The sequence below is a fragment of the Camelina sativa genome, chromosome 4 (genome assembly GCF_030686135.1).
Source record: "Camelina sativa cultivar CO46 ecotype springtype chromosome 4, ASM3068613v1".
Classification (NCBI taxonomy): Eukaryota; Viridiplantae; Streptophyta; class Magnoliopsida; order Brassicales; family Brassicaceae; genus Camelina; species Camelina sativa.
Window position 1 is genome coordinate 15,770,160 of NC_141883.1, and position 17,920 is coordinate 15,788,079.

The 17,920-nt window shown below is 35.4% G+C and overlaps 1 protein-coding gene, 1 long non-coding RNA gene and 1 pseudogene across 4 annotated transcripts; all 3 read left to right on the forward strand.

The window, feature by feature from the left end:
* The first annotated feature begins 2,544 nt into the window (after positions 1 to 2,544).
* LOC104780274 (NDR1/HIN1-like protein 1) lies at positions 2,545 to 3,830 on the forward strand. The gene is made up of 2 exons (XM_010504776.3): positions 2,545 to 3,075; positions 3,361 to 3,830. The coding sequence occupies exons 1-2, from the start codon at positions 2,773 to 2,775 to the stop codon at positions 3,676 to 3,678; spliced, it is 621 nt and encodes a 206-aa protein (XP_010503078.2). The 5' UTR covers positions 2,545 to 2,772; the 3' UTR covers positions 3,679 to 3,830.
* Positions 3,831 to 9,974: 6,144 nt separating this feature from the next.
* LOC147945783 (uncharacterized) lies at positions 9,975 to 11,529 on the forward strand. 2 transcript variants are annotated; one of them, XR_015596750.1, is made up of 3 exons: positions 9,975 to 10,172; positions 10,783 to 11,001; positions 11,112 to 11,529. It is a non-coding gene; the product is annotated as an uncharacterized LOC147945783 (long non-coding RNA). The 2 variants fall into 2 exon arrangements; XR_015596749.1 differs by having other exon boundaries at positions 10,022 to 10,185.
* Positions 11,530 to 14,730: 3,201 nt separating this feature from the next.
* LOC104783748 (putative CCR4-associated factor 1 homolog 8 pseudogene) lies at positions 14,731 to 16,279 on the forward strand (annotated as a pseudogene). The gene has a single exon (XR_015596751.1). The product of XR_015596751.1 is annotated as a putative CCR4-associated factor 1 homolog 8 pseudogene (transcript).
* The last annotated feature ends 1,641 nt before the right edge of the window (positions 16,280 to 17,920 follow it).

Here is a 17,920-nt window from a genome sequence, read left to right on the forward strand (position 1 = left end):
TGTACACCCGATGAACCATCATTACCGTATGTTTTTTTTTTGTTTTTTTTACCTTTCCACTCTGATAACATCATAGACTTCTATTGGATTCTCTAGTGATGGATAAATTCGGGAAACTTATTTTTACACGCTAATTTAATCCAACACTAGAGAATGCACATGTGAGTTGAGCTTTAAATTTATGAAACCTTAAATAATCTACAAATGCATGGAACACCGAGGAATACTTAAAGATCGATCGGCAAAGATATAAGATTGAACACATACAAATTTAAAACTGGAACAATAATAACATTGGAAAATACTAGCAGCGTAGAGTGGGTTCCCGCCTAGTATAAATGAAACTTCAATTCAGGTTACTTTTTCTTTAGCTTAGAACAAATAAATAAAATTCCATTTCAAGAAGAAGTAAAACAAGAGTGTAATACTATAAAGTGTAAGGAATAGAGAGACTAACTAGTTTCAGAGATTTGCTCATTTTCGACTAAAAACAAAGAAAGTAAAACCATAAAAAGTTGAGTTAAAGATCGATCCACAAAGACTTGAAGATTGCACCCCATAGATACAAGATTCAAACTAATCTAGAGAAGATATGATTTGTTTTTGATTGTTTTAAAAGCTAAAAAGCGCAAAAAGACTAGAATGCAAGAAGTAAAACCAAATAAAAGCATGAGTTTGAATCGCGTTCATGGTCCAAGAAGTACAACCAAATCAACAATGAACGCGAACTTCGTAAGTATGAATAATTCCCTTCCGTGGTCTTAATCACTTCACTAATCACCTAATTACCATAATCGTTTGTGTGCAATTAGATTAATAAGGACCATTAATCAATAACAAGTCCAATTATCATAATTTTTTGTGTGCAATTAAATGAAAATTTCATAAGTGCAATTAATTGGATTACATATGTTGTGGTTATCCCCTTTGTATTTTCATAATCTTGATAGAAAATCTTACATGTAAAAAATACACAGATTGTATATATAAATAAGTCTCTAGCTAGTTATAGTGGCACCTTTTTGTAGGGTGGTCCATAAAAAACTATACGTAAATAAATTTGTTTGACTTGATAAAAATAAATAAAAATATATCGGTCTTTACTAATGAAAAAAAAATCTAAAAATTTGTTCTTAAAATTTATAATGAATTATTCTATAGCTATTTTCTTTATAAATAACAATGAATTAATGACATTTTTTTTTGGTTTTGAAATAACTACCGTTATTTTTTAAATAAATTTGAGAAAAAATCTCGAAGTTTTGAAATACTTGGATATTTTTGAGTAGTTTGGACATATTCAGATATTAAAATTTTGAGTTTGGGAATTCTGAATAATCTAAATTCGTATCCGAAATATCCGATCCGAACCTAAAATCTATAAATACTTGAATGTCCAAAATACCTTATCTAAACCTCGAACGAATACCCAAATACCCAAATGCCCACCCATTTCACAATTTGTAAATTTAAATTATTAAAAAGGATGCTAAAGTATGTTGCATATTATAAACTTACAGTTAAAATTTCTCAAAACTACATTGTGTTAGGGCGAATATTCTTCTAATCAATAATTATTATTCAGAATTCGATCTCATTTGCTGTAAATTCTTTTGGGCAATCAAATAAATTGAAATCCTAGTGGAAGAATTCAATTTTTGATCCAGTAAATCTTTTTTTTGTTTTGTTAAAGGGTTTATCCAAAAAATCTTACTCTTAGAATCAATATTTAACCATTTAACACAATATATAAATTGGTTTAAAGAAATTTATTGCCAATATGTAGGTAGTTAACCTAGTTAGAACCCAGTTACAAACTAAATTGACGTTTAAAGATCACCAAATAATTAGATTTACATTTAGTTTATTTTTCTCGTCTCACCCACGACATTATCTCTTTACGAAGTCTTCTTCATATCCCTCATAAAGGTAATGAAGTTATAGTCAAGCTAACACTTAATTTGACACTACCAAAGTTTTAATGACTGGTAAATTTGAAAGTTACGTTGCAAATTCTTTACTAAAGTTCTTTAAAATAAAACTAAAAAAATCTCTTACTAATGTTGATGCGTTGCTGATTGGGTTATTTCTGGACTCTGTTTAGTTTTTTTTTTGGTTTCTTTTTTCAGCGATAGTAGTTTAGCTTTGTTAATGGACATATCGCAATTTGTACGATATTAGAATTTTCATTTCAATATGTTTTGGTGTTATTGAGACTTTATTTTTTACTATGTAAGAAAAAGAATTGTATTTTGATTCACTGGCAAAATATATACACATTTATATATACAAATGTGACAATGTCGTAACGACGCTGCGGAAAGAAGATTCTGCACCCACCTCCAACGTGCTTTACAGTGGTTGTCTCTGGTTGAAGCTTTTTTTTTTAACTACAAATTATATCTGTTATAAAATTCTTAGAAAGTTTTTTTTATAACATTGCAAAATTTTATAGGAATAAAAACATGTTCCTTAATTTTGCATTAAAGGTAAAGCTAAAAAGCCAACAAACTAAAGTACAAGGATATTGGTTTTCATGAAATAATAATATGATCGTTGACAAAAAAGAAAAAAAAAAAACATTACGCTTTCTTATTTGCAATAAGAATTGTTTTTTTTTCTTTCTTGATTTAATAATATACATAATTTATCATATCGCATAAAGGCTCTATATATGTATCATCACCATTCAACTCCATAGTAACTCTCTCTGCCTCTCAACGCAACGCACTAATCCCTCGTCACAGCTAAACGCTAAACGCAACCGCCAAGATGACGGAGAAGGAATGTGAGCATCACCATGATGAAGATGAGAAGATGCGGAAACGCATAGGAGCGGTGGTGCTTGGCTTTCTCGCAGCTGTTCTTTTTGTTGTTTTCTTGGTGTGGGCGATACTTCACCCGCACGGGCCGCGATTTGTTCTTCAAGACGCAACAATCTACGCGTTCAACATTTCTCAGCCAAACTATCTCACTTCCAACATTCAGGTCACTCTCTCTTCTCGAAATCCAAATGACAAGATCGGAATCTTCTATGACCGCCTTGACATTTACGCTTCTTACCGCAACCAGCAGGTATTCTAGATTTTATTAGCGATTTGAATTAGCGTTTCGCGATTCAGCACTTACTAGAAAGTGTTATAAAGAATGTACAGAAGAATAATTTAGTTTTTATGTTATACAAAGTATATATAATACCAAATACAAATGGACCGACGATATCTTGGTAGTAGTCTATTAGACCAATCTCAACATTTGTATTAAACGATATGAGAATTGTCTAGATTTTGCATGTGAGGTTTTTTGAATTAGTTTATTTTTTTTTTTCCTTTTTAACAATTTTTTTTTTCTTGTTATAAGGTGACGTTGGCGACTTTATTACCGGCGACTTATCAAGGCCATCTTGATGTGACGGTATGGTCGCCATTTCTATACGGAACAACCGTGCCGGTAGCACCATACCTTTCGCCAGCGTTAAGCCAAGATCTAACGGCGGGGATGGTGCTTTTGAATATCAAGATCGACGGTTGGGTTAAATGGAAAGTGGGAACGTGGATCTCCGGTAGGTACCGCCTCCACGTCAATTGTCCGGCTTACATTACAGTCGCGGGACAGTTTTCCGGTGAGGGTCCGGGCGTAAAGTATCAGCTTGTCCAGCGATGTGCTGTTGACGTTTAAGCAAAGGGATCATCATTATTCTTTAGAGAGACTACTTTTGTTGTGCTTTTAGTGTTTAGTTTAATTAAATTCATCGAAATGTTATTACTCATTAAAAAAATATTGTTTTGTGATATTTAAGTTTTAACAAAATAATTACTAGGTCCACAAAAGTTTTCCCTTTTTTTCTTTCTTTGATTTAAAGTTCAAAGACTTATAGAGATACGTAATCATACGAAAACTTAAATGCTAAATCCAATATTAGCATAACCTAAGATGTATGTATACGTAAAATCATTTAGTTCAACTGGAATTATTCGAAAGCTTTAACTAATACAAAAACATGAACTTATAACGTAAACAGTATTGTATTGTCATAATAAGATATTTTCTAAAAGCATTTGTAAACTTCAAAATATCCGTACTGTAAAAAGTAAAAACACAGTCTTTTACTCTTTACGATTTTCCATTGTGCATTGTTTGCAAATTTCCCTACAATTACGCTATCCCAGAAAATAATCTCTTTTTATAGTTGGAGTTGACAAATTAACAAATTCGATGGTAGGACATAAGCAAGATTGCAAAAAGATATATTAAACTTCAATTTAATCAACATTTCTTGTGCAAGTATTAAGTAAACAATTGGATCTTTTAAAAAAAAAAAAATCTCCATTGTCTAATCATCAAAATCAACAATAAATTGATTAACATTTCTAGCATTGTTTGTGAATATTTCTTGAAGAGGTGACTTTTGCATAATTTTTGGATCATGTTTCTTGGGGACATGACAAGATCATATATATTCACTTGGTACTAAGTACGTAAGCAGCTTTGGGTCAACTAAATTTCTAACCTAAAGACTTTTGTCTTCTCTTTTTCAGTTGCGTGTGAACTTCCCAAGTAAATCTACTTCAAAAATCTCTGTTCTGAAATTGATTAAATCTTGGATTATTTTTAATCGATCACCGGTCTTTATGAACTTGTGCTTGATTATTGAACAAACAAACGAGAGAAGAGAGACTTGTACAAGTATATATTACTGTTTTGAAACTTGTAATTCGTGGAACATCTCTTTTTATCATCACTTTGGTACATTAGTTAGGTTTTATGGTTTATAATAAAAGTATGTAAATCAATTCAAGAGCTTTATGCACATATTGATGACTTAATACACGTGAGTGGTGAAAAAATCGTGGTCATGTGACATTTGCACACCTTCAAGTGCAATACGCATGGCATTTTTTTACTTTCGTTTTTTTTTTTTTTTTTTTTTGAAATCTAAATTTCATTTAAATAAGGGAAAAATTACATTGGCAAAAGCTAAGTTCATTCTGGAACGGATAAGAAAAAGTGCTTTTATTTTTTCTTTCGTTCGAAAAAAACTTTAACAAAGCTTAATTTTGGAGATGCTTAAAGGAAAAAAGAAAATGATTTCAGATTCGCCCCAACTCAACTCATACTACTTGCCACGTTTTGTTGTTACATTAGTGACGTTGCAATTAAGTAATGCACTATTGAAGGCGGATAGGAGTTTTAACACAGCAGTGACCGCACCACAGCCTTTCGTCTACTTCACCGCTCGTTGCATTTGCCATCGTTCGTGGTTCAACACAAAACCACTAATTATGAATGTAACGTTTTTTTTTTTTTTTTGAACAAACAAACCTTACTTTCATTCGACTAAACAAAGTAGCATGGTTATAAAGGGTAAAAGTTTTCAAAGCAAAGCTTGATAGAGAAACATGTGTAACAAAGGTAAAGATATATAAATTGACAAACATATCCAAGAGCAAAGGAGCATCAAACCGCAAGCTATTCCAGGGTAGTCGACGCCATGTTCGCTGATACAGCAGAAGAGTGGTAAATTGTCCTTATCAAATTGACATTGGAACGTTGAGAGGATTTCTATAGCCGAGAGACTAGATGGTTTGATCTGCTCATTGGCAAGGAGGAGGGTGAATGGAGGGTTAAGGTCGGGCATGGCTTACTTGAAGAGGTTTCGGTAACCATATTCTATGGAGTTACGGTCATAATGCCGATATTCATCAGACTTTGCCAAGGAGAGTCACACTTCCTGACATTGATGAATTGTACTTGGGAATATTCAGGCCGCATGGAAGGTGTGTAGAGAAGATTGGGAAGGTGTCGGTAACCTTCTCTTCTTGAAGAGAAGGTCATAATGCTGATCTTCCTATAGCTCCCGGTTTCAGCACAAATAAAGCAGAGATGCAATTGAAACAGTTCAGGGAACAACTGAAACAAAGGTGTTAGATCCAAGAGGATCCAATAACCATTGCTCGGTTGAGACGAGGTCATAATGTCGGTCCTCATCAATCTTTGGCAGTCAAAGGTACAGATCTAGAGGCAAGGTTCTCAAACAAACTTCGCAACAACAGACCATACATGGGTGATTATGTTCCAATTGAAGTCTTCAGACAATTGATTCCATGAATCGACACAAGGGTATGCTACAGGGAGGCGGCAGAGGATTTGGAACAAACCTGGGTCTATGAGGTACATAGGTTGGGTCACGAGGCCTTGGCAAAATCTTGCACAGCTCCAATGTCAATACAGAGCTCCTGTCCAACTGCAACCAAGCCAAATGATTGGTGAGGGGATCTAGATCCAAGGAGCAGAGAGATGAAAAGGTTAACTTCGACGGAGGCGCATGACAAAGATGAAGCACAAGGTTTCATATGCGTTCTAAAATCTCATATTTGACGATGAAAGGCTGGAACCTCGTGAGAATTATTCCACTGGGAGGAACCATAGAGAGAGATGGAGGGAGGGAGAGGACATGAAACTGAAGCATAGCCGGATTTTCTGAGTGGAAACATGGTGAACCTCCGGCTTGTTCACCGCTGTAACAAAAGGAACTGAGACTTAAGAAGAAGAAAAGAACATGGGGATGAAGAAACAGCTTCCCATCGGAGGTTGTGTCAGAGAGAAGCGGCTAGGGCGAATGTAACGTAAGATGTGTTTTTATTTTCACCGCTGATTCCTTTTAGGTGGAAAGTTGTGTTGGATAAAAAAAGGAAATTTACAGCTATTTAAATTAGGAGATTATGTTATCTTTTTAAAGTAGATTACAAATACTGTATAGTTTTTATGACTAAGAAAGCAAGAAATTTAATTTGTTTATTCGACGGACATGAATTTGATTTTGTGCCATCCTCAACCTCCACAATCGAGCCATCCTCAACCGCCGCAATCGAGCCATCCTCAACCTCCGCAATCGAGCCATCCTCAACCTCCACAATCGAGCCACTCTCAGTGGCACCAATCGAGCCATCACTCGAGCCACCGGTCGGGGGATTCAGCTTTTGACGTCTTCATCAAAGTTGTAGAGAATTGAATAATCTTTCAAATTCCGTTTATTTCAAGTCAATCGGAAGTGTGGTTCAAGAGTTATCATCGTTTTAGTGGATACATATACACCCAGCTTGGGTCGTATCATCTCCACTCGACCCAGCTCGACTCGAACCGTTCCACTCGACCACACCCCAGAGAGAGACAACACGCGACTCGACCGCACATGTTTGGTTTCACATGCTTCAGGAGATTCCCGAACCGACGCTCTATCTTGTCGTTTTAAGTTTTAGGGATTCACACGTTTTTACTATATATACATTTTGTTAAGTCTTGGTTTGGGGACATCTTATCTTTTATTCTCGCTTTGTTCTGAAGGTTCTACCTATCCACCTAAAACGTTTGAGACTTTACATCCATATATCTTTTAATCTGTTTAGTTTTTGCATTTGATTTCTTCTACGAAGTTGTTCATCTCATTCTTGTCTATCTTATTATGCTTTGTTCAATATTTTCTGGATTTATGTCTATGGTGATGATTTCCGGATCTGAGTAGTGCTAGAGTTCTCGGGGATGGGATATATTAGGTGGAGGATCTTAGGATGTAAAGTGTTTAAGCTTGATTTGTATGATTCCCTTCTGGACTAGTGTTAGAATTACTAGTTTCTCTATGATCAATTGGAACTAGGTTCGAGACATTTCCACACCCAAAAGGTGTTTGATGAAATGTCTGACCAACTAGTGCCAGAGACTTACGTTCCTAGCCTAAGAGATTAGTTGTCTAGGATGTTTGTTGACGTGAATGAACTTGTTTTTCATGCCATGCTTGATCATGTTTCTCTAGCGAGAGCTAGGTATGGAAGTGGTTGAGTCTAAGTAGCTTTTGCCAAGAGATTGGATTAGCTAAGTTGTGATGTTCATTGTTTAGGGATAGTTTGCTTGTCGTATGTTAAACACTCTGTAGACTAGGAGACTCCACCGACATCAATTACTCCCATCCTTAGGACTTTTATTTTTTTGATTGATATTACATTCCTGAGACTGTTTCGTTTGTTCATGCTTAGAATCATTTTCGGTTCCACTTATTCTTCTTCGCTTCTTGTCATACATTTTCGTTTCTAGTTCTGTGACTCATTTCCGTTTTGCATTCTGATCACTCTAGGATTGTTAGACATAAAAACACTTTTTTTGAATTGGCTTAACTTGTGATTTCTTGATTGCATCTTCAGTGGTAGCAACATCCCATTTGGATTGACACCTTAAGTACTACAACTGCATAATGTTAATTGAACCTACTAGGAGACACACAAAAATTATATTATCATCATTATTGCCATGTCCAACACCATCTTCTGCAACGCCTTCTTGAAAAACCTTAAACATACCCGGTTCACCATCAGACTTGTTTCCCGTAGATGACCAATCCCAAGTCTTGCTCTCATCAAAAATCACGTCTCTGCTGACAACTACTCTCTCAGCAATCGGGTCGTAGAGTCTATAGGCCTTAAAACCTGGTTTTGTTCCAAGGTTAATTACTTTCCTTGATCTATCATCTAGCTTCTTCAATTGTGGTCCATTGACCTTTGCGTATGCGACACAACCGAACACTCTCAAGTGCTCTACGTTCGGAATCGACATTGCCTTCATCAAAGAGAAGCGGCTAGGGCGAATGTAACGTAAGATGTGTTTTTATTTCCACCGCTGATTCCTTTTAGGTGGAAAGTTGTGTTGGATAAAAAAAAGGAAATTTACAGCTATTTAAATTAGGGCGATTATGTTATCTTTTTAAAGTAGATTACAAATACTGTATAGGTTTTATGACTAAGAAAGCAAGAAATTTAATTTGTTTATTCGACGGACATGAATTTGATTTTGTGCGTGGTCGTATTTTTTATCATGACTATTAAACCTACTTCGATTCAATTAGTCTGGTTATGTAAAGAGAAATTGGTATTATACGTATATGTAATTATCAGGAAAAAAAAATTCAACCAGTCATATAAAGGGGAATAACAAAATCAACAACAATACTGGAAAAAGGAAATTTTCATTTTTTCCAAAAATACTAGAAACTATGAATATTGTTTTTCTCTCATATATTTTAGTTTTTTCTCTAACTCTCCTACTAACAAAATAAAAAAAATAACAATTTACTAATATATATATTGAGAGACCCATGAGGCCATGACTCCATGACACCATTACCCTTTATACTCTATATGAATTCAAACTGGTTACATTTTTTGTATCATTAAAAATTGTAATTAATTATCTCATTGCAAAATATGGATTGAGAGTATTTGATGAATGGTTTGGATACTCACCAGTTTTATTCAGTGTACGAAATATGTTTGGCCTCAGTTCAATTTGGCTACCTTTACCTAAAACAAACCTATCCAAAAATTAAACAAAGAAAAAATGAACTGAATTCAAATTCCAATTGAAAACTATATTATTAAGCAATACGAGAAAATTACAATACTTCTTATTGATGGTCATATCCACAACACACACATTTCATCCAAGTCACTTACATAGAGGTTTCCGAGTTCATCAAATGATGCATATGTTCGTTATTCATCGTGAAGCTTAATTTATATGTTGCATTTTATTGAAACTAATTGAATTTTAAGTAATCTATGCATATTAGTTTTAGATTTTAATTGATATTTTTTTTTTTAAATTACAGATTTAAAAATCACTTGTTTCATCTTGCAATACATTTTAAATTTATATTACATCATAAAAAAATCATATTTTAATTATATATCAATTTCCTAATAGATTAAAGATATAATTTCATATAAAAATAATATTTGAATTTTATCAAAGGCAATTCTCAAAAATAGTACCAATTTAGGTTTATTTTCCAAAACTAGCACCCACTCTAATATATTCCAAATGTAGCACGATTTTAATATAAAAGAGATATAACAATTAATTTGGGAAAATTAGTTAAAATAAGAAAATATCAATAAAATTAACAAAATCAGAAATTGACTCTTTCTGCTCAAAACCTAAAATACACATTTCTCTCTCGCTGCAACGCTTCCTCAATCTCAGATTTTGAAATCAAGCGTCACATCGTGAAGCTTATATTTGTTAGCGATTTCGGATTCTCCGTTTTGGAAATTCAATTTCTCAATTCTGGATTTGGGATACTTGATTCTGGATTTTCGATTTTTGGATGTTCATTCGATTCTTAGGTTTCATTACTTTGTACGATTAAGATATATGCTATGATTAACTTCTCTTTCTCATTTTGAAAAGTTTCAGATTAACTTCTCTTTCTCAGTTTCTCATTTTGTGTTGCATTAACCTTGGCTAGAGTCATAACTGAGAATGTTCTTAGATTGATTCCATGCTAATTTAGAGAAACTTAGTATGAATGGTTGTGTCTTTCTTATTTGACTTAACTGGTGGAGTTACATGCTTGATTTGAAAATTCAGGAAGAACTTCATAAAATTTTGAATTGCCTCCCTAAATTGTCAATTTGTATCCATGATGATTTTGAGAAACTTGAGAATAGATGTAAACTAATAATAATTGTTGAATGACTATAGAAGCCATGTTTGGTTATAGGTGTTCTCTAAAATTTGATGATTTTAAAGGTCGGCTTGATTTTGTATTGCTATTGTTGGTGTATGAAATTTAATACGTTCATTATCCTTCTACTCGTGCTTGTAGAAATTACATGAACATATGTGGTTTGTTTTGAATAATTGTTAGCGATATGAAACTAGGAAGGAGTCTATCTAATTTGTGACAGCCTCCCTGAATCGTTTTTTAACACTTTGTGTCATTCATTATTGTAGGGTAATGGTGTTTTATATCCACAAGGAGCTCATACTTAAGGAGATTAAGATGTTTAGGGGTTGATTCTTTGTTTTCCAATTAGGATTTTAATGTTACATATATATTAGATTCTTTATTTGGAGACATTGTCTGTGAATATCATTAAGTTCTTCCACAACTAGCGACTGTGTCTGTGAATCCACTCTATGTTCTTGAATCATCATAACATAGAAATGCAGGTTTGCATTAAAACTTTGTTTCATACTTGTTGACTTTGTCCTTTTTTTAGATTAGATTTGAATTTGAACCTCCAAGCTTTCAAACATCTCCTCTTCTTCATTGATTTCAGTCTCTCTTCCTGTGGAGTCGTTTTGTCCAACACCTTGTATGCAGAAACTTCTTTAGTGATACCAGCCGAAACTTTGAGACCTCGCAGCATCACCTTGAACCCGAACCCTCTAGATGTTACTCTGAATCGTTTCTGGCTCCAAAGTCTCGTTATAATTTTGATTCTCCAAAGTCTTGTCCCTGAAAATGCTAGTTAGACTCTGAAATTAGAGTGGACTCAAGATGATATCACTGCACAGTCATATATGCATAATCCAGAATCTTGAAGCTAATGGAGTAGAAAACGACCCTGTTTAGATGTGCATGTTGTGTTGTTGCTCTCTGTTCAATACACTATTTGTTGGTCTTTGCTCTGTTTTGATATTTTTGGAATTTGGTATTCAAAGATTTTTCTACAGCTATTCAAGTATTCAACATCTTATTTTTTCTACAACGTGACGAGTCACTACTGCTTTGATGGGTGAGAATTGGTGGATACATCATAAGTTGGAGAGAACGTCCACAATGCTTCTTCCAAGCTTGGGTCGAACTGAAAGTTCACAACAAAATTTGAAGTACCTAAGGGGGTCTCTTGAGTTTATACTATTGTTATTGTCCGAGAGGATTCCCAAATATTTCCCAAGAAGACCTTTTAAGCCTTTTTTATATATTATTTTGTATCCAAGAGGATTTTTTCGTTTATTTAAATTATATTGCCCAAATGGGGCTTTTTATCTAGATTTTATATATACTCCAGTTTCTTTGTCTTGCTGGTATGTTTTTAAACAACTATATTGGGTTTGCAAAGTCCAACTGGTTCAGAACTCCTAGTCGAGTTGTTTTCAATAGAAAATGTGGGCTGATTAGACCCTTTTTATATTTGGTTAAATTTGGTAAATGCGAGGATGAAGCTCAGCTTCCAGGGTACCTTTAGTCTCTATTATTTTGCTACTAGAGGTAGCCGCTTCCTTGGAGGCATTTTCGGGCTCTGAGGCATGGTTCCCCAGATCGTGCGGTGTGGCCTCAGGCTCCTCTGGCGCATATTTGAACTCGGGAACATTTGGTATGGAGTCCCCCCAGCCACCAGAGCTGCTTCTCCTGGACTATTTTGCACCTTGGACATTGGCCTCATTGTTTCAAATTTTAACTCCAGCCTCTATCATCAGCCTAACGTGGTGACCTAGACCACCACTCATTTTGTTGGAGATGCTCTCCATCACCATATCAGAGTTCTTAAGTGGGTAGATTGCTTTGGCGTTTCTTTGACATAGGTTATGTCTTTTTTGGTGTTTGACCATCTTTCATTACAACGTCGAAACTGTTAGATCACCATCATGGCTAGGATGACTTCCGGTACAACACCATGATGTTTTGGCTTGCCTTCGTTATGTTATTTATTTAGAACATCTTTGTTGCTTCATTCGCATCGGCTCGCATAAGCCGAGCCCAAAGACCAAGCAGCAGAGGAAGTGACGAGCTCCAAACAGCTACGAGTTCCATGCTCTTTGCTGATTTGAACACCTCTCCTCGAGCGAGTGAAAAAAATTGATACGAAGTGAAATCTAGTCTTCTGAAGAGCAAACTCAACACTTAGATTCCATCCAAAGTGATCTTATTTCTCCTAGAGTTGGAACTTGGAAAAATCTTGATGGAGCGGAATCTAGTCTTGTGAAGAGCGAGCTCAACACTTAGATTCCACCCAACTAACCTGTCCCACTGGTGTTGGGCAATGGTTATTGTAACCACCTCGCTCTGGTTATTGCAATCACCTTATACTGCACAACTTGGGCCCCTTTTGATGTAGCGTGCATCGTACTCCACTCCGGCCTTGTGACACACTTAAGTTGGTGTTGTATTGCGTGTGCAGCAAAGATCGTTAATGGTTTTTTTGGATTTGTTCTCTCTTTATTTAGGATAAGCTCGAGTCTTTAACTTCTTAGATTTAGGATTAGCACGTATCTTTTAATTTTTGCTTTAAATAGCGTCGCAAATCTTTGTATCAAAATCATTGAGATTTGAAGTGTAATAAAAAACCAAAAACAGAGGCAATCTTAATTGCCCAAAAGAGCTTGTGTAAGCCTTGAGAGGAGGACTCTCTTATCGGTTTCGTCTTGCTCCTTCACCGTCCCCATCTCTTTGTTTACCCCTCTTTCCCTCTTTTACCCTTGCGACTTGCTCTGTTTCGGTAACAACCACAACAGAGTTCTGTTTGATCCCCGTAAAGCTTCAGCCTCTACACCAGTTGGTATCAGATTCGCGTCGTTCCTGGCCGGGTCTCAGTCATGCCTCTGAAACCAGAAGCGGTTTTTTGTAACCCACGGGACAACACCATCGATTGGACGGAGTTCTGTGACACCTTAATCGCTTCTCAAACAGCGATGCAAAATTCCATCACCACTCTCACCGACGCCTTGCTCAAAGTTTGTGGTGTGGTTGACCCTCGCCTTAATCCGGTCGTCGTTGATCCCCAACAAGGTTAACATGACAACCCCGTGGTAGATCGAGCTCATCAACCACGTGATGTGGCTCTGTTTTGTCCTCAAGACCAGCGCTTTGTTGACTCGTTTTGGGTAGCTGGTTTCCGTCTTGATATCCCTGAATTCCATGGCTGGATTAGGGGTGACTCTCTCCTCGATTGGCTGGTGAAATTGGTATTAATCTGTCCACAAGTTTTCGAACCTGCCTTGATTCAATTAATCTGTTTTTGTAAAGAGAAGTTGTATATGAAAAGTTCATGTAAATATCAGAGAAAAAATATCCAAACTTGAAAAAGGGAAATTTTCTTTTGTTCCAAAATACAAAATAACAATTTCCTATATATATCGAGAGTCCCATGATGCCATGACTCTATTACCCTTTATACTCCATATGATCTCTCATTCTAACTAGTTACATTTTTTTTTTGTGTCATTAAAAATTGCAATTAATTATCTCATTGCAAAATATGGACTGAGCATATTTGATGAATGGTTTGGATACTCACCCGTTTTATTCAGTATACGAAATATGTTTGGTCTCAGTTCAATTTGGCTACTTTTACCTAAAACAAACCTATCCAAAAATTAAACAAAGAAAAAACGAATTTAATTCAAATTCCAACTAAAATCTATATTATTAAGCAATAAGAGAAAATTACAATACTTCTTATTGATGGTCTTATCCACAACACACACATTTCATCCAAATCACTTACATAGAAGTTTCTGAGTTTATCAAATAATGCATATATTCATTCTCCGTCGTGAAGCTTAATTTATATGTTGCATTTTATTGAAACTAATTGAATTTTAAGTAATCTATGCATATTGATTTTAGATTTTATTTGGTATTTTTTAGAAATTGCGGATTTAAATATCACTTATTTCATCTTGCAATACATTCTCAATTTATATTACATCATAAAAAACATATTTTAATTATATATCAATCCTAATAGATAAAAGACATAATTTTCATATAAAAATAATATGTGAATTTTATCAAATATATATCTTATTTATTATTAAATATTTATAAATCATAATTAATCACTAACATACAAATATCAAATATGTTAAAAAAAAAAAAAATTGATTGTAGGATAAATGACAACCTAAATTTTATAGATAAAATAAACATATTTACATAACTAAATTCTACAATACTAAATAGTAATCTGAGTTTGTAGCATAGTTTTTATTATGTTGAGTTTTATGTCTTGTGACACTCAAAGTGATGACATATATATTGAGAAAATGGTTTAATTGACTTTTATATCTTTTAATAACCAAAACAAAAATAAATAAAGATGTCCAAAATTCTATAATGGAAAAGAAATTCTCTAATGAAAAGAAATTATGAATGTAACATAAGATGTGTTTTTATTTTATAGAGGGGACTAATTAATCTAAGCTGATTCCTTTTAGGTTTTGGAAAGTTGTGTTGGATAAAAAAGGAAATTTTACAGCTATTTAAATAGGAGATTTTGTTTTTCTCTCAGATAATAGTATTTTTCTTTGCTCTTACAAAAAAAAAAAAAGGATGAAAAATTGCCGTGAGATTTGGAGTTGGAACCGTAACGAAGAGATGAGTTCGATCAAAGATTGTCTAAGAAACTATCGTTTTATAGCTTTTGATACAGAGTTTCCAGGTAGTTTAAGGGATACACCGCAACACGCTTCGGATGATCAACGTTACACCGACCTGAGTTACAGCGTAGACAGGACGAAACTGATCCAGTTAGGTCTAACTCTGTTCGACAGCAACGGAAGAGTCGGTGGAACTTGGGAGATCAACTTCTCTGATTTCGGAGATGCTGAAGACGCGAGAAACGACAAGTCCATCGAGTTCCTAAAACGCAACGGTCTAGATCTGAAGAAGATTAGGGCACAAGGAATTGAAATCGAGGGTTTTTTCAATGACCTCTCTTGGATTCTGAAGAGGACGAGGAACATCACTTGGGTGACGTTTCATGGGTTGTATGACATTGGATATTTGTTGAAGTGTTTCACCGGTGGAGAGTCTTTACCCGTGACTGCTGCGATGTTTGCGAAAGCCGTAGCTAGAACCCTCGGCTCTGTTTTTGATCTGAAAGCTATCGCGGGTAGATACGAAGGGCTTGGTTGCCGTTTAGGTTTAGAGCATCTAGCAGATGCGTTGGGACTTGACCGTGTTGGTACTGCTCATCACGCCGGTTCAGATAGCGAATTAACCGCTAGGGTTTTCGTTAAGATGACTAAGATCTTCCACGATGTGCAAGAGGCTGAAGGCTTTGTTTATGGACTCGGCTTTAGAATCATCTCTGATCGTCTAAAGCGCAGACAACAACAACAGATCCACCTTGCCATGATGACCAGATGCTATGGTCCACCTCCACAACCACCACCACCGCCTCCTCCACCACTACCACCGCCGTTTCCGCTACTCAATCCGATGTTTGTTCCTGGGTTTCCTCCTTTTGGTGATTTTGGCTATGGGCCTAGCTTATGTATGTACTAAATCCTCAAGGAAAACACTGCTTAATTAGTCCTTAATTACCTTTAACTTTGATGTGTTTAATGTTAGTCCACAACACATCTCTTCCTGTTAGTATTGTCTCAATGTATCTGTTTGTATTCGATTTAATTTTGATGAAAAGTTGAGTTTTTTTTTTTATTGTTCCAATGTATACTTTTGTACCAGATTTTGATGAAAAGATGAGTTTTTTTTTTATAATTGTTTAGTTCCACACTTTTGTCTTTCTTTCTTGACAAGTTTCTTAAAACCAGTGTCTGTTTTCCCTAGCAATGAAGTCTCTTTGAGAGCTAAAATTTTTATAATTATCTCAAGACAAGTTTTGTGTAAGAATTAAGATGGTAGTGAAGCATAAAACAAGGCAAAGAAGTTTCTCTGCAACCGGATCACTCACTCAGGGTATATATGGTTTCTTCCAATAATCAAGAATACAAATGTGATATTGAGATTATGTGCTTACTCCACCATTTACATTGAGTATTAGCTGCCCTACTTAGATCAAGATCACCATCCACGTCATTACATCAATTACTTTTGTCTTCTCACCTGAAACCGGATTTGACCAGTTATTTCTCTGCAAAACATGATTCCCTTGCTAGCTTCTAGGATTTATACTCATGTACACTGAGATCACAGTCCTCTAAATCACTTGAATCAAGTATTGCAGAAACTGAATCTTCTTTGCTTCATAACCTGAAACCCTTTTGATTCAACCTCGCAGTCAATCTCATCAGCTCCTCAAGAACCACTTAAACCTTACAACAACCTGTTTCAATAAACCAGAGCCTGAACATAACCTTGTCCGATTTCCTATCATGTCTCATATCAGCAAAACTTTGTGATAACCATGAGAAAAACATGCATAGCTACTTCATGCACTTTTTAGTTGTGACCGCAACCTGCAATGCTGCTCAAGCATGCGAAACTCCACCAGAACTAATTTGTACCATCGTCATTAGAATATCCATCCAGACCCTAACTAGAGCCTTTTATTTTTTTCTTTATGACTCCCTGATACTTGAAACTATCCACTTGACTAACCTGCAAGTGATTTCCTTGAGTAGACACTTATGTGATCTTCTCCTGATGCTGACAACTGATTTCAAGGCCTTAATCATTGTCCCTCAAAATGCACTTGGAACTTCCTGCATTTATCTCTCCTTACTAGGACATTCTTTTTCAGCTTCTTCTTCTAACACCAACTTTGAGATGTTGTGTATCAAGAAGCTAGATACACACAAAAAAATTTCTTTCCTTTCTTGAAGTGACTCGTCTTGAAACAGTCCCAGCGTCAATTTGCATTTGTCTCCTCCAGTTTATTCCTTACAGAAACTCACTGTAACACTTCAACCCCTTAGTGTATTCTCTAAATGTCCTCCCCAATCAACCAGTTTCAATATCTTCAGTTAAGTTCCTCCCCAAGGTATAATAATCGTGTTCTAAAAGGCATTTGTACTCACAGACATGACTCCTTTTGAGATGGTCATAAAGTGACTTTTGTGTATTTATTGATCATATCCAACATGATACTGACGATATCCGAGTAATCTTGAGCTTTTCCAGACGTCAAGTGATCATCGGTCACATGTTGAAAAAAATTGGCGAGTTTGAAAACGGCTTTGTTCACCCTCGAATGATGACCAGAGATCCGGTCTACGAGCCAACCTCCAGGGAAGCAGTCGGTTAACGCCAAGGTGCCAAGGTTGGTCTCTGACTCAAGAACCAATTCTTCCACTCTCTCGATATCTCCACAAAATCGCACTGGTGGAAGTTCTTTGGAGGAGACAACGATCACAGGAACTACCCCTAAATGGAGAAACCACCAACGGTCCATATATA